This window comes from Hyaena hyaena, unplaced genomic scaffold (assembly GCF_003009895.1).
Source record: "Hyaena hyaena isolate Hyena2069 unplaced genomic scaffold, ASM300989v1 scaffold_645, whole genome shotgun sequence".
Lineage (NCBI taxonomy): Eukaryota > Metazoa > Chordata > Mammalia > Carnivora > Hyaenidae > Hyaena > Hyaena hyaena.
Window position 1 is genome coordinate 965,537 of NW_024081272.1, and position 17,947 is coordinate 983,483.

The 17,947-nt window shown below is 33.0% G+C and overlaps 1 protein-coding gene across 1 annotated transcript in view; it reads right to left on the bottom strand.

Annotated features, from left to right (window-relative positions):
- RFX7 (regulatory factor X7) overlaps positions 1-17,947 on the bottom strand; it is a 121,569-nt gene that overhangs the window by 30,050 nt on the left and 73,572 nt on the right. Inside the window, exons 3-4 of the mRNA XM_039216568.1 lie at positions 11,285-11,367; positions 9,611-9,733 (exon numbers count right to left, since the gene is read on the bottom strand). Coding sequence (XP_039072499.1) covers positions 9,611-9,733; positions 11,285-11,367 — 206 coding nt within the window. The remainder of the gene's footprint in view (positions 1-9,610; positions 9,734-11,284; positions 11,368-17,947) is intronic.

A 17,947-nucleotide genomic window follows, 5' to 3' on the forward strand; every position in this document is an offset into this window, starting at 1 on the left:
AAATCTATTCTTACTTCCTCCTCCCCCCCCCCCCAACTTCCAACTACTTTTTCTTTCTCCATCTCTTAAAAAACAGTTTTTACTCAAGATTCTTACCGACCACCTATTTACCTTTCAGGGCATTATAATCAGGCTTCATTCCCCAATACAATACGGAAACTGCTCTGGCAATACATCCCAGTGGGCTATTAACGGATATATAACATGGACTTTTTGGTTGTCTTCCTTTTACTTGAGCTGTCTGAGGCACAGGAAACTGAGTACACTCCTCAAAATAATCTCTTTTCTTAGATTATATTATGCTTTTTTGGGCAAATATTGTTAAAATGTCAATACTACCCAAAGAAATCTAAATATTGAATGCAATCTCTATCAAAATAACACCAGCATTCTTAGCAGAGCTAGAATAAATAATCCTAAAATTTGTATGGAACCAGAAAAGACCCCAAATAGCCAAAGCAATCTTGAAAAAGAAAACCAAAGCAGGAGGCATCACAATCCCAGGCTTCAAGCTGTATTACAAAGCTGTAATCATCAAGACAGTATGATACTGGATCAAGAACAGATACTCCGATCAAGGAAACAGAACAGAGAACCCAGAAATGGACCCACCAAACATAGGGCCAACTCATCTCTAACAAAGCAAGAAAGAATATTCAATGGAATAAAGACAGTCTTTTCAGCAAGTGGTGCTGGGAAAACTGGACAGCGACATACAGAAAAATGAACCTGGACCACTTTCTTATACAATACACAAAAATAAGCTCAAAATGGATGAAAGACCTAAATGTACGACAGGAAGCCATCAAAATCCTCAAGGACAAAGCAGGCAAAAACCTCTTTGACCTTGGCTGCAGCAACTTCTTACTTAACATGTCTCCAGAGGCAAGGGAAACAAAAGCACAAATGAACTATTGGGACCTCACCAAAATAAAAAGGTTCCGCACAGCGAAGGAAACTATCAGGAAAACTAAAAGGCAACTGACAGAATGGGAGAAGAAATTTACAAACAACATATTAGATAAAGGATTAATATCCAAAAGTCTATAGAGAATGTATGAAACTCACCCAAAAAAACAAATAATCCAGTGAAGAAATGGGGCTAAAAACATGAACAGGCACTTCCCCAAAGAAGACATCCAAATGGCCAACAAACACATGAAAAAATGCTCAATGTCATTCATCATCAGGGAAATACAAATCAAAACCACAATGAGATACCACCTCACACCTGTCAGAATGGCTAACATTAACAACTCGGGAAACAAAAAATGTTGGTGAGGATATGGTGAAAGAGGAACGCTTTTGCACTGCTGGTAGGAATGCAAACTTATGCAGCCACTCTAGAAAACAAAAGGATGCAGGTTCCTTAAAAAATTAAAAATGGAACTACCCTATGATCCAGAAACTACACTACTAGGTATTTATCCAAGGGATACAGGTATGCTATTTCAAAGGGACACATGCACCCCAATGCTTATAGCAGCACTATCAACAAGAGCCAAAGTATGGAAAGAGCCCAAATGTCTATCGATGGATGAATGGATAAAGTGGTGTATATACATATAATGGAATACTACTCGGCAATCAAAAAGAATGGAATCTTGCCATTTGTAACTATGTGGTTGGAACTAGAGGTTATTATGCTAAGCGAAATTAAAGACAAATATCATATGACTTCATTCATATGAGGACTTTAAGATACAAAACAGATGAACATAAGGGAAGGGAAGCAAAAATAAATAGACAAACAGGGAGGGGGACAAAAACATGAGACTCTTAAATATGGAGAACTAACAGAGGGTTGCTGCAGGAGTTGTGGGAGTGGGAATGGGCTAAATGGGTAAGGGGTATTAAGGAATGTACTCTTGAAATCATTGTTGCACTATAAGCTAACTTGGATATAAATTAAAAAAATAAATAAAAATTAAACAAACAAAAAAAACTTCTATGAAATAAGCCACACCAAGCAAGTGGGGGGGGGGGGAATGTTACTTGAAAAATAATATAAACACTAGACAATGTATTTAGGGGAGTAATTCAGACACTACTAAAATAAACTTCAACCATAAAAATCTTCAATTTGTATCTTAAGGCACTTAATATCCCAATTTATGAACGAGAAGTAATGCTGAAACTGATGACTTTTATGCTTTAGTTTACTTTTATGCTTTAGTTTATTTCCAATCAGTTAAAACTATTTAAAATATAATTAAGGCATGGCAAATGCTGTTCTAAAAAATGTACTTTTAAAAAGAATGGCATTTGGAGTAAGTTTCCAGAGGTAATATAAATTACTGCAAAAGACCAGCGCTGAAATAACAAAACCATTCAGACAAATGGGTGTCTATATCTAGACATACATTTATTTGAGTCACCCTTAATGGGAGGGATGTATTTGCTTCCACTTACTTTATACAGATGCTATAACATTAAACAATATATTATAAACTTAAGAAATTTATAAATTATGTACATATGCATAGGTCTACCCTAGATTTTAGATAGGTGTGAAACATTTATATGTCATTTAACTTATGAAGTGTTCACTGTCATAAGGTTCTTATAAGAAGTGTTTCTAGAATCGATTTTCTGCCTTCAAAGTTGCCCTGAGAGTTTCATTTATACTGATTAATAGATAGAAATCATAACCTTGGCTGGTAAGTACCAAAGTATCATGCATATTAAATTAATGTTTATATATACAAAATGGTTATATATGAAAACTAAAATAATCACATTCCTTAAAATATTAGATTTTTTAAAAAAGGGATTTGGACAGAACATTTGTGTACGAGAAAACACTGTAGTCAAAGGTGTCAAGTTTACAAATCTTAAAGTTTGTAATTCTTCCCAGAATGAAAGCAGATTTCCAGGGCTGCCCACATAGGCCATACGTTATTTAGTAAGAAATCCATTTAAGATTAATGCTTGTATTTCTCCATCAGGTGGCAGGAAAAAGCAGTAATAGCTGGAGCTGCTGCCAGCCCTGTTGTTAAGTGTTGCACACATCAGACTTTATCTAGATTGGTTCATTCCATCTGCTTCACTTATTGGTCAGTTTTTAAGTCCAGGAACAATTTTCGATTACAAACTTTAGAAACATTATAATATAAACAGCTTAAACAAAATGATATAAATGGTTAAAAAAAAAAGACAGGCAAATATATATACAAGATAACTAGAATGGGTCAAAAATATTCATATCAAAGGAGGATAAGGCAAAATATGTTCAATATGACACAGTACCATTTTTTGTTGACAAAAAGCAAAAACTATAATAAAGATATAAATCATGGACTTTTCTTGAGTCAAACAGCCCAGAGATCTATTTTAAAAAAATGAATAAAAATACTATGAGGAACAATGAAAAATATAACTTTTGTAAGAGATTATAAATACACTACTTATTTTCAACTGATTAAACAGACCAAAAAATAAAAAAGGTTTAGGAGAATTTGAAAAACATAGGAATGTAGACTTAGTAAATTTCAATATACAGTGAATAAAGAGAATATCCAGGAATATTTATAAAAACTGGTAATTTGTTAGACTGAAAGTAGACCTCAGCACATATAAAAATCCAGAAATTGAATGTGGTCATTCTCTGACCACAATATAATAAAACTACAAATTAATAAAGTGAAAAACAAAACAGAACAAAAGAACTCCATCAAGCACATGAAAAGTTAAAAAAGAAAAAGACCTCTACTTTGGGTCAAAGAAGAAATAAGAGCTATAATTTCACACTATTGGAAATAATAATTTTAACAAATCATATCCACACTAAGGAAACAGCCAAAGCTACAATCAGAGGCAAACTCTTAGATATAAATGTTCATATATATATGTTTTTTAATTTGTATTTATTTTTGAGAGAGAGACTGACTGACAGAGATGAGCAGGAAAGGGGCAGAGAGGGAGGGAGACACAGAATCTGAAGCAAGGTCCAGGCTCTGAGCTGTCAGCACAGGAACCGATGCAGGGCTTGAAAGCACAAACTGTGAGATCATGACCTGAGCTGAAGTGGGATGCTTTACCAACTGAGCCACCCCGGTGCCCCTAACTGCTCATATCTTAAATATGAAAAGAATGAAAACAAAGAATTCCATTTAAAGAATAAGAAAAAAATCTCAAGAAAATCAGGAGAAGAAAAAGAAAGGCACCTAATAAGTAAGAAAACAGACAAAACAAAAAAACAAAGCCCCAATATCAAGCTTAGCTTCATTTTTTTACTTAAAGAAAGCCAATAAAAATAAACTATAGCTAAGTATAAATTGAAAAAAAGGAAAATTCAAATGCATAAAACTAGAAATATGAAAATAGATATGAGATATAGAAGATATTTAGTTTAGGAGAGAATAATATATGTAATGCTAAACAACATTTAAAAATCTGAATGAATTCCAGGAAAAACAAATTACCAAATTTGACTAAATGGAAGTAAAAACCTAACCAGAAAAAAAACACAGAAAACTGTCAAAGAATTACCTCGAACAAAGGTTCCAGACCTATATGGTTTTCTAGCTGAGTTCTTTAAAACTTTCAAGAACAAATAAGTCTCATGCCATATAAACGGTTCCAGAGCACAGAAATTTAGGGAAAGAGTTCCAATGCATTTACGAAGCTGGCCTAACCCTGATATCAAAGCCTGACAAAGATAGCACAAAAAAAGAAAATTACAGACCAAAATATTCACTCATAAATATAGATGCAAAGATCCTAAATAATATTCTTGAAAACAGAAATCAACAGTAGATGACACATCTTGATATGAAGAGAAAATTAAGTTTAGGGCTAAAGGAAGAGTTTATATTAGGTAATACCTTTATATGGTGCATCAATAGGTCAAAGAAAAAAACACTATGTTCATAATAATCTCAATAAATGCCCAAAAAGCATTTGATAAATTTCAATATCCACTTCTCATTAAGCAGAAAATAAAGTCTTGGTCAACTATAAATGATTCATCCTTAACATCAAAGAACTATAAGAGGAAATGATGCCTATCATTATGATTTAAAACCAGAAAGAAAATCTATTAAATATAATAAAATAGAATGAGGAAGATATACAGAATAAATTCTACTCAAGAGTCAAAAGTGACAAGTGAAAAATTAGAATTAAATGAAGTTCAGTAAATATAAAACGTACAACATAAATATAACAAGTCTATAGATAGCCTATAAATTTAAAGAAATCAATAGTAAAGCAATAGAAAATATACTTTTAATATATATAACCCAATAAAAATTACCAAGGAAAAAACTTAATAAGAAAAATAAGTGGACTTAATTGAAGGGAAAAAACTGAAACTTCACTGAAGAGCATAAGAAAGATGTAAGTTAAGAAATATACTTCTGGCTTTGAAGTTAATTTTTCTAATATGAAATTTCACATTTAATATATTTTGAATCAAAATTCCTTTGAGGTTTCCTTTTTTAAAGTTAGAAAAGTGATTCTAAACTTCATATGAAAAATATTAATTAGTCTGAAAATAAAACCAAGGGAAATTTTTAAGAAGAGAGATAAGGAGAGTCTGGTCCTACCTACCAGTTTCTTACATAGTTAATAGTTAAAATATTAAAAATGGTATGGTACTGGAATAAGAATAGAAAATATAAAGAAAGAAAACTGAGTCCAAAGGGCTTTAGTAAGATAAACCCCTGTAAGTTACATTACAGATAACTGTGGTAAGAAAAATTATTCAATAAATGAGGCAGGAATAATTAAACATTTAGAAAAAAATTAAAACCAGTGCTTTATCTAATGACATATGGCAAAATAAATATCAAACAGACTAAAGGATCATATATGAAAAGTGAAATAAGAAATATCTTTAAAAAGTCTAGGGAAAATATATAGCATTCAGCTGCTGAGGAACTTCTAAGCATAAGAACAATGCTACAAGCTGCAAAGCAAGTAGCCAGATCAGGCTACTTATTAAAAAAGGAACTAAAATTAAATAATAAACAGCAATCTTGAAAATATGTTTACATTTTAATAGTAAATATCCTTACTACATAAAGGTCCATAAAACCAACAATCCCAATTCTGATAATCTACATTAAATTGTATCATCAAGAATGTTCACTGCAGTGTTATTTGTCACTGTTTCCACTTCAGGAATTGTGTAAACAGTGGGGCCAACTTTGGTTAAACAATAACAAAACATATACACAAAAAGAATGCATTAGAAAAAATGAGGAAATAAACCAAGGTGGTTAATTTTATGTAGTGAGGTTTACTGGTACTAGATTATTTTTTAACATATGTTTATAACTATTTCCCAAAACTGTAATGATAAATATAAATTACTTTTGTAATTCAAAAATAATATAATAAAAATAAACACATTCATGGTCATTTTCATAAACACATGAAATTATCAGAATTCAAAAGTTTCACAAAATAGAAAGGTTCACAATCATTTGTAAATTAAACTATCTTTGCATGGTGAAAGCCCCTTAAAGCTTTCTGCTTCTATTAGTTTCTTAATGTAGCATGAAAATACAGTTAAAAGAAGTCATTCAATGCTGTCTTAGATTTTATTTTAAATTTTTCTCTCAGAGATTTTTATTCTAGTGACTATTCAAGGGATTAATTTCACAAAAATTACATCTGAGCACCACTGCAATGAATTCTACCAGGGTCTATGTGTAATGGAATAGCTTAAAATAAAAGTATATTTCATACTCATAATATTTTTTCAGTGAATATTTAAAACAGAATCAATTTAAGTCTGGTCATTCTATGTCGTTTTTATGTAGGAAACCTCAGTATGGTACTCCAAAGAGGAAGATGACTAGTCTAAAAAAAAACATTAGGAAAGGACAAAATTTCTCTCAGTCTTTACTGAGAAGAGTATTATCTCTTCTGTGATTTAAAACTCTTATACTTTAAAAAAAAATGTAGTTATGCCACATTTTGCTTTCTTTAGTAACTAGCTCTTTCCTAATACTTTGATGTACTTCTTGCCTGTCCACAGTCCTACATTTTTCATCTCTCTCAAGTTATTTAAACCCATATGGGAACTTATGCTTTTAGGCAATGCACAATCAAATGAGAGAATAATTTGGAGCTCCCACGGTATCTTCTGCTGTGATACCGTGGACGCAGAAACATGCTTTTATACATACTTCTTAGCCCATGTTGTGCTAATACATGTTACTGTATTATTTGTACACATCTGTACTAACTCCTATTCTGAGCAGCTTATTTATTCACACTAAGCGGAAGTGCTAGCCAACTTTATTTCTAACTACCTGACCAAACTTCTCTACCCACACTGTATGATATCACTCAAATTTAACAACTTTGCCTTTTCACACATTCTGAAACAAATCGGAGTTCTAGTCCTATATGGACGCCTAACTAGTTTTGTGACATTAGGAGTGTCACGTAACTTCTCTAGGTTTCAGTATTTTTATCTATACAATGAGGACAGGATTGTACTAAAACACTTACACAAGTCTTTTATAACACTGACCTCTTATTAACAATGTTAGGGAGCAGAGTCCATTCTAATTGCTCTTAATATTAAGTTAGTGTCTACCCCATGGAAATACTGTGGGGAATACAACAGTAAATAAAACATACTCTTAGCAAAATGCTTTTTGAACTAAACCACCCAGATGAAGGTATAGTACTATATACTAAAGAGAGGCATATTCATTAGCACAATTCTTTCACATTCCATGAACAGAACTGATATTTCTTTTCTATTCATGTTATTATGAAAATTTCCCTTACCTTTACTTCCATTTTCAACTAAGTACCTTCCTTTTATTTTTGCTGCTATCTACTATAACTGCACATTAATTGCTCAAAATTGAAGCTTCCACTGCTCCTGCAAAATGATGGAATGTTTTATTTCTATTTTGTTGAGGCAAAACCTGTGACTTTTTTTAACATGTAGCTTTTCATAATGAAAAGAATTATGAAGATTGGTGGGAATCTCAGAAAATGATTTAATAGAAAAATACAGAAAATATAACTGTTCTTTGCCAAAGGCAGGAAACCATTAGGAACATAAGATGATATTTCAAAAAATATACGAACGTCTCAAGTTCTCTTAATAATTCATTATGAAAATGTCATACATTAATTTGTTCAATTTACCTTTTGGGCAACCAGGAAGATATCTCTGGGTAACTAGTCCCTCGACAATTTCTACTTCAGACAACTTCTAGAATTTTAGAGCTATAAGAGACCTCATACTCCTTCAACTGCCTCATTTTATATATAACAAGTCTGACAAAAACAGTGGTGAAAATACCTGTCCAGGTCACAAATTTAATGACAGAATCTATTCTGTTGATCCTCAGTCCAGAATTTCTTCAACATATCACATGTTTGTTGGTATTAACAACCTTTTAATGAGTTAATATTTGCTCCTTTGTAATTTTATAGGGTCATCTGTTTTAATTGTTTGGATTTAGTGAAAAATTAATACTTACTATAAATACATACATAATTTTCACCCGTGGAAGAGGCTGTATCTTACTATATCCTCAGAACTTAATACAAGCCCTAGCACACAGCAGGTAACTGACAGGTTGTTATAAATTAAGAGACTGAACTTTATATTTGGGTCTTAGCTTTTCTTAAAGAGAAAAAAAATCTAAAGCTCTTCAGTTTAACTTTGTTCCCTTGATAATTTCAGACATTTTTCTCTAGACTTTCTCTGGCTCTATCATGTTCCTTAAGGTGAAGAATCAGAATTTTGAATGAAGATTTAAGTTTCCTTTCTACAAAGTATAGTAAGTGTGGTAGTGTAATCCCTTTGCATCATTTTACACTGGTTAACAACAGCATTTATTTGACAATTTTCTTTCAAACTGTACAACAAATGAATGGTTGGTGGTTTGACATTTAAATACCCAGAAAATGTTGATTTTATTTACTCTGCCAGAATAAATTCCATCTTCCATATCAATTATAAAGAATATTAAACAAAACTAGACTTAGAACTATTTGGTTTTTTTTTTTTTTAACCAGAAAGGCCCAATAGTCTATACTTCTGTTTCCTGTATTTAAGTAAATTATCTGTACAATCAACATTATTTGAGCATGTAATATGTACAAGCTACTGAACTCACTCATTCATGAATAAGTAATTCACAATATTCCAGCAACTGACCTTTTTTTTTTTTGGATGGTACAGAGAAAGATTAGGAAAGTTTTGGATACATGAAAAAGGCCTTTAAAAAGTCTAAATAAAAAAACATGTTTTAATTTTCCCTTATACATTGACTTATTTATTGCCTTCCAATGTCCTTCTAGCCCTGGTCAGACCCTTCCTGTCATCCTTAAGAACTCTATAGGAACCCTTTTATTCAGTAATCTTTTAACATTATCATGCTACCCTCCAACATCCTTCCTATCAACCAGAAGAACTCCAGAGGAATCCTTTTATTCAATATTCTTGTCCTTTATGATATACGCTACCAGAGAAGCTTAGAGATGGGAAGAATCTTGGAAATCTCTAAGTTAAATTCCCTTATACCAGAGTGATGTTCACTAATGGTCACACAAAACACTGTAGTTAAGTATAGTGCTTAAGCTCTTTAACACAACAGTATGCCTAATATATGCAAATGATACTTACTTGTACTCATCATAGACTTCCTGTTTGGGCAATGAAGTCTCAGGATGTTCTTCTAGGGTATTCCGAATCCAGGAAAAAGCATGCATCTGCTGTGCCCGACTAGATGACACGGCATTCTGATCACTAATCGTAAGACAAAGATATGTTTTAACTGAACCAGACAGCAATTCATTGATAATTTTTGAGCGAGCCTATAAGTTCCACCAAAGAACTGCATGTAAATACAATAAAAATGACCAAACCAAACTCAGGCCATATAGTAGATGAATCTATATATAAATTGTTCACCTGTGGTTGGGAGCCATTTTGTACAGCTAGTGACTGACTAAAGTTATTGCCCTGTTCCATCCCTTCCTATGGTCTCTATAGTGGCACAGGTAATGGAGCACTGACAACATAAGGTATTTGTTTTGGTGAAAATTACTTGTAAGTGGTATTTGCTCACTTACTTGCCTGTTCATTTGCCTACCTTACCTAATCATCAAACTTTTAAAATAAGTTATGGAAACAATTATTTTCTATTTGCTTGGCATTTTCCAGTACATATTCTGAAATCTTATTAAGCACTCTATACTCCAGAATGCAATTCACATCAAAAGGATCCTGAGAGGACAAATCTCCCCCTACAGTCTTTCCTCTAACTGCCCCATCTGGCTATTACTTCCATTAAATACCCTCAGTTTTTACTACATGGCAGCATCATTTATAAACTAAGTCCATAAAATGGACACCCAAGATAGCATGAGGAAGTTCCTCTATTGATTCTGACATTCATCCCAGCTACCTATAATTATTTAATTTTAAAGAAGATACTAAACAAGTTTCTAGGACAAAAAAATGATTAAAATGGTTATAAAATTTGGTTAAAAGGAGAAGAGGTAAAAGGAATACAATTTTCATGCCATTTCTTTTTATATACAATTTTAAAGTAATAGAGTTTTAAGTATAACTTACATGAACGAAATGCACTTTGAGAAATACTTAAAAGGGTAAAAAAACCCTTAAGACTAGAATGCATGAAGCAACAATTTCTCTATTTTCTGGATAAAACTATTATTTTTATTTTATTATTTTTTTTATGGAGGCTTAACATGGGGCCTGAAATCATGGCCCTGAGATCAAGACCTAAGCTGAGATCAAGAGTCAGATGCTTAACTGACTGAGGCACCCAGGTGCCCCTATTAAATATTTTTAATAATGAAAATACAGTAATGTCCTCAAATACACTTAAAATAGCTTAGGTTTAAAATAAACTCATGTCCCATATATGTAATTTCACTTTTTCTTCTTATATATTGTGATCTGTTTACCTAGCAGTAACTAAAAAAACTCCTGCAACTTCATTGTTTACAATACTTAGGCTTATTTTCTGATTTTCTGTTCAATTTTCACAATCCCTCACACTGCATAAATATATTGATGCCTTTAAAATCCATAACCCCAATTGTATTTCATAGCATTTACCCAGGTACACAAATTAATCAGAAAAAACTATAGGTAAATACTTACCCAAATATGATCAAAGACTAAAAAAAAGATCTACTCTTTTGTCATTCTGTTTCCTGATTATTTGGGAAGAGCATATAACAATAACAACCAGAACACATACTTCCACCACAGATCTTAGGAATGTCCTACAAACACTATAATTAAGAAAAAAAACAAGAGACATACCTTTTCTCTCCATTGCTGAGACCAGAAGGCAGCTGAAGGTAGAGGTAGAGTTTCTCTAGGTCTGTGAAATTCTCAACTTCTTTCTGGTTACAAAAGATTAAAAAGAAGTATCATTTTAAAAACACTTGTTTATTCCTCAACAAAATTTACTAATACCTGTATACTGCTGTAGGAATGAAAACTGGTACAGCCATTGTGGAAAACAATATAGATGTTTCTCAAAAAATTAAAAACAGAAATATCATATGATCTAGTAAGTAATTCCACTACTGGGTATTTACCTAAAGAAAATGAAACTATAAATTCCAAAGGATATATGCATTCTGGTGGTTATTGCAGCATTATTTATAATAGTCAAGATATAGAATATTACTCAGCTATAAGAATGAGATCTTGCCATTTGTGACAACATGGATGGAACTAGAAGGTATTAAGCTAAGTGAAATATGTCAGAGAAAGATAAATACCATGTGATATCACTTGTATGTGAAATCTAAAAAATAAAACAAACAAAAATGAGCAGAAACAGACCCATAAATACAGAGAACAAACTGGTGGCTGCTAGAATGGAGGAGGTAGATGAGCAAAATGGGTGAAGGGAACTGGAAGTACTGGCTTCCAGCTATGGAATTAAGAGGTTATAGGAATGAAAGGTATAGCATAGAAAATACAGTCAATGGCATTATTAGCATTGCATGGTGACAGAGGGTAGCTACACTTGTGAGCATAGTGTAACCTATAGACTTGTCAAATCACTATGTTGTACACCTGAAACTAATGCAACATTGTGAGTTAACTATACTATACTTCAACAAAAAAATAACAATTAAAAAATATTGACCATCTAAATTTAAACCAGATGGATGAATCACCCACCAAAGAGAAAATTTAGGCTTTTTCCTCATCAGTAAAATAATAAGAGAAGTTGTTTGATAAATATATTGCATATAAAAAGTTACTAAGCTAAAAAGGTAATTTCCTATTAATTCTTATATTCTAGGTATAAAGAAAATCAATGCTTAGATAAAATAGTATTATGCAAAAAGTACTAGACTAGAAATCAAAAGAATATTCATTAGTTAGTCTTAACCTAACCATGTAATTGGCTATGAAGCTTCAGTGCTCCAGCAAATTTTCCTTACAACTGTAAAACAGATGAGGTGACTTCTATGATCCTTTTCTAATTCTCAAAAACCTATAACATGTGACTGATGATGCTACTTTCATACAGGGGCAGAAGTGAAGTTTAAAAATACTGAAGTACTACCAACAAACCTTTCTAACACAATGCAGATGTAATTATTCACAGAGCTGCAACAGTGACTGCTGTTTGGAGGACCTACTTGTAAGATACTCTATAGCTATTCTGCATAGACATCATGTTGTCTCTAAACCTACCCTTTAAAATAATTTCTGCTATACAGAGGACTGTAGAACTTTTTGCCCAGCTCAGTTGGCAACAAAGTAGCTTTAAATGTGCCAAACTCTGTTACAAAAACTATAGTGAAATTTTGGTAGCCTAACAAAAGTCAACTGCAACTGAAAATGTGGACAAATAATTGGCATTGGTGGTAATAGAATTTATTCTTACATAATAAAGCACACCTTAAACACAGATTCAATTTTAAAAAAAGCTTAAAATGATATAACAGCCTATTCTTATCAGAATTTATCTATAAAATAGTTTAATGCTAGAAATCATCAACAAAATTTATGTATTTTTTATTCTACTGTCTATGTTTTTTTTTTTCCAATTAGCTATCACTCTAATAGAATCTAATAGATTCACCAGCAATACCATGTATAACTCTCCTCTCAACAAAGGAAAAACCAAAACACAAATAGACATTTCCTTCCCAACTGTTACTTAACACTTTCTTTTCTCCAGATACCCACCCAGTGTTCAGTTTTAGAGCATGCTTAATTTTGTTCCTTGTCATGCTCTCCACTTTAAGCCTTTATTTAGTACTCCTAAGTCTTTCCCCCATATTCTTCCAAGTCTCTTTATTTTTCCTGCCACTACATTAGTCCAGGTCTTTAGTTGTCTGCCTTTTTAACAATAAAGGAGGACTCATTTACTCACTCATTTATTTGCCAGTTTTATTTTCTGCCATGCTTCACAAATGATTTACATTAAATACAAACATACAAGGAAAAATACAAAGATTAGAGATACATATAAGAACAACACAACAGTCCTTGTCCTTAAGGAACTTACAAAGATTTGTAATTACTAAAAAGTACAACACTAGAGGCAGCATGGTGGTTCACTTGGTTGAACATCTGACTCTTGATTTCAGCTCAGGTCATGATCTCACGGTTAGTGAGTTTAAGCCCTGCATCAGTCTTTGTGCTGACAGCATGGAGCCTGTTTGGAGTCTCTCTTTCCACCTATCTCTGCCCCTCCTCTGCTCATGCACATGATCTCTCTCGCTCTCTTTCAAAATACATAAACTAAAAAACAGTTCCTAAAATACTTTTTGTTGAATATTATTATCACCTACTTAATCTCAACAATTCTTATCATATTAAATCCAAAGGTTATGTTACCAAAAACCTCATTATGGGCAAAGTCTGAGAAAAGGCAGTACAAATAATCATTTTTGGATAAAGAAAATGCGGTATATGTGCGTGTATAAAACAGAATACTATTTAGCCTATAAAAAATGATGAAATCTTGTCATAAATTTATGATAACATGGATGGACCCTGAAGGCATTAAGTGAATTAAGTCAGACAGAAAAAGGTATAACATATGATTTCATTTATATGTGGAATCTGAACAATAAACAAACAAAAACAAAAACAAAAAACCCAATCTCATGGATACAGAGATAGTTTGGCAATAACATGAGGCAGGGGGCAGGGCTTGGGCAAAATGGGTGAAGGGAGTCAAAAGAAGAAATTTCGAATTATAAAATGAGTAAGTCATAGAAATGCAATGTGAAGCATGGTGACAAAAATTAATACTAATGTATTACAGGGGTGCCTGGCTGGCTCAGTCAGTAGAGCATGAGACTCCTGATATTGGGGTTGTGAGTTTGAGCCTCACGTTGGGTGTAGAGATTACTTATAAAGACTTTTTAAAAAAATTTCTTTTAATGTTTTATTTATTTCTGAGAGAAAGAGAGAGAGAGAGAGAGCAGGGGAGGGTCAGAGAGAGAGGGAGAAACAGAATCTGAAACAGGCTCCAGGCTGAGCTAGCTGTCAGCACAGAGCCCGACGTGAGGCTCAAACCCACGAACTGTGAGATCATGACCTGAGCTAAAGTCAGATGCTCAACTGACTGAGCCACCCAGGCACCCCTCAATAAAAACTTTTAAAAATACTACCGTATCACATATTTGAAGGTAGTTAAGCAAGTGGATCTTAAAAGTTCTTACCAGAAAAAAATTTTTTATAGATATATATGGTGATGAATGTCAAATGGTCTTACTCACTGTGTGTTAACTGGGCTTACTTATTTGCAATATATACAAATGATGACTTATTATATTGTACACCTGAATCTAATATGACATATTAATTATACCTCAATTAAAAAAAGAATACATATCATTTTTGATGACTAAGAATAAAACTTCATAGAGTTTGAGAAACCCTGGATTCTGTAATTTGCAAATTTAACATATACTACAGAAAAAAAAAGAGAAGAAATTCCAGAATAAAGGAGAAATTCCACAAGGAATTCAGAAGATAATCCAAATTAGGAGAAAGTGCCAAAGAAGTGATTTAAAGAGAGAAGTCAGAAAAATGTTTTTGAAAAAAGATTAAACTCACTGTCCTTTTTTTTTTTTTTTTGCCTTTATATTCAATGAAAACTACTGATTCCTATTTCATCTGTCATGTGGGACTCAACACACAGAAGAAAAAATTTGGAGAGTTTAAAACTGGTATCAAAATTCTGTGAAGCAAATAGGAACAAATGAATCAAGTGTGTAGTGATAGCATTCAAGTCCAGCAAGGATGAGTTCACCATAAATAATTTTGGCTTCAGATATAATGTGTCATTTAAAGATAATCATTGGCTTCCAAAACAATGACCAGTGGTATAGAAGATTTAACCTTGCTTGATAATCAAGGCAAAAATGTCATGTTGCAAATATGTTAAACAAAAGATTATTTGATGTGCTTTGTAAAGATTTAAATGTCAGGAAGAATGTTTTCTGTCCCATGTTGAGATTCGTTGGTTGTCAAAAGTATGTTTGGCTGGATTTATGAAATGAAGGGCAAAGTTGCTCCATTTTTAGAGCAGTAGAAAAAAGACCAACTGCTTAAACTTTTAAAAACTGTAATTTTTAAATTTAGCCTGAAAAAGAATGAAGTACTGATACATGCTGCAACATGGATGAACCTTGAACACATCATGCTAAGGGAAAGAAGCCAGACACAAAAGGTCACAGATGATTTCTACCTCTATGAAATATCTACAATAGGCAACTCCACAGAGAAAGATAAGTGGCAACTAGGGACTGGGAGAGAGGAGTATGAGAACTGATTGCCTCAAGGGCTTCCTTTTGGGGTCATGAAAATGTTTTGGAACTAGATGGGGGGGTGGTTATGCAATATTGTGACTATACTTAGTAAGTATCACAGGGGCACCTGGATGGCTCAGTGGGTTAAGCGTCTGAATTTTGATTTTGGCTCAGGTCATGATCTCATGGTTCATGGGGTCAAGCCTCAGGTCAGATCCGTGCTGATAGCACAGTGCTTACTTGGGATTCTCTCCTTCCATCTCTCTCTACCTCTCCCGCGCATGCACGAGCACTCTCTTTCTTCTCTCTCAAACTTAAAAATTAAGTCAGTATCACTAAACGTGAATTTTTTTGTGCTGTGTATTTTAAAGCAATAAAAAAATTACAATTTTCAAGAGCTTGACATATTTGGCAGATATATCTGAATATTTGACTTAAAACTTCAAATAACAATCAACATCCTTATTCATTAGGCTTTACAGTCTTCATTTTCTTGAGTTGAAGAAGTTAGGTTTTCAAAGCAAAGTTATTGAAAATGATTTCAAGTTTAGGGGGAACTTCAAATATTATCTAGTTGGCTGAATGAACTACGGTGATAATTTCCCACTATTGTGACTGAAGGTTTCTTCTGAAAGCTTATGAGGACCTCTCTCTCACACCTTTAAGACATACAAAAGGAAATCTTTGAACTAAAGTTATGATTTAGATGTCAAAAACCTTCAAGGAAACCACTTTAAACTTAATTTTGCACATGACCTAGTTAGTGGTTTGATCTTTCACATCCTGAACAGAAAAGCCTGCAGCAAACAATCAGATTCAGCATTCAGTTTGCTATCGTGTGATCCAGAGGGGAGGAGTAAAGGTGTAAATGTAAGATACACACAATCAAGTTACTTTTGGAGGTTCAAGGTGGAGTTTGGTATTCAAGTCCTACCATTCAATCCCCTTCCCTTCTGAAGCTTTGGCTGACAAAAAATACTCATTGACACCAGGAACCAGCAGCATGGAGCTAGTTATCTTAATTCCTTCTATGAGGTGCAAGTAAAGTGGTAAAAAGAACATGTGACAGAGACCGTGCTCTTCAAACATTCCATTTGCTCACCTACACTGAGCAGCTTCCTTAGCAGCCATGAACTGAGCACAAATGATATATTTCATTTCTCAGCTGACATAATTAAGAATAAATGTGTCTACACCATTCTTTTCCTCTCTTTGTGCACCTTAGAAGCCATGTATTTCACTGGTGAAGCTATAACATGCCAATGTCTCAATGTGGGTTCCCAAAGGACTAGGTGGAGCAAGGGCCTCCAATGATTTGTGCTGTACATATAATGTGAATTAAAGTAAAATTTTGCAGTTATGCCACTGGGATTTCAGGTTTACTTTGTTACGGCAGCACAGACTAGCCCATCCTGAGTTAGACTTTTCCCTCTAGCACTTTTGAAAGCAGTGAAGATCTCTTTTCTACATTTTATATGTAGATTAAAAATGTGAGGAAGAAGAAAGGATTCCTTTCTGTAATCACAAAATCTTTTACTCCATCATTTTAAAAGTAGTATTTATTGTGAAATTTCAAATTAAATTAACCATAAATATATTTATATTCATCAAAACGGGATATAAACAAAAAAAATGGTTGAGAAGCACTACTTTAGAAGATACAGCCTTCATCCTATCTTCCACTTAACTTTTATTTCTAAAACAAACAAATAAAAAACTAGAGTTAAAATTTCAACTATAATAATTTTGGACACATGATCCTGTAATATATGCCTCTGTCCTCTACTTTGGGCCACAGCAATTATTCAAGAATTTATACCCAATTCATTTGCATTTACTGTGTTTTTTTTGCATTTACTATTTAAAAAATGATTTTCAGTGTCTTGTTACACCTCCCCCCTCAGCTAGACTGAAGATTTTGGTTTGCCCAAAGTCAAACACCTTTTGAAGCAGAATCTTGAAAGATAAGACAGAGCCAGATGGGAGTCCTTCTAATACTTTAATATTCCATTTAATTTTTTTAAATTTAAATAAAGTATTTGAAACAAAGTACAGGAAGTAGGTACACATACATCACTAGCCATACTTAAAAGCTGCTAACTTTTTGACACATTTGCTACAAAATTTGTTGACTTCTAAACAGCTGCATGGATTTATAAAAACCAATTTATTCATTTCTTTATTGATA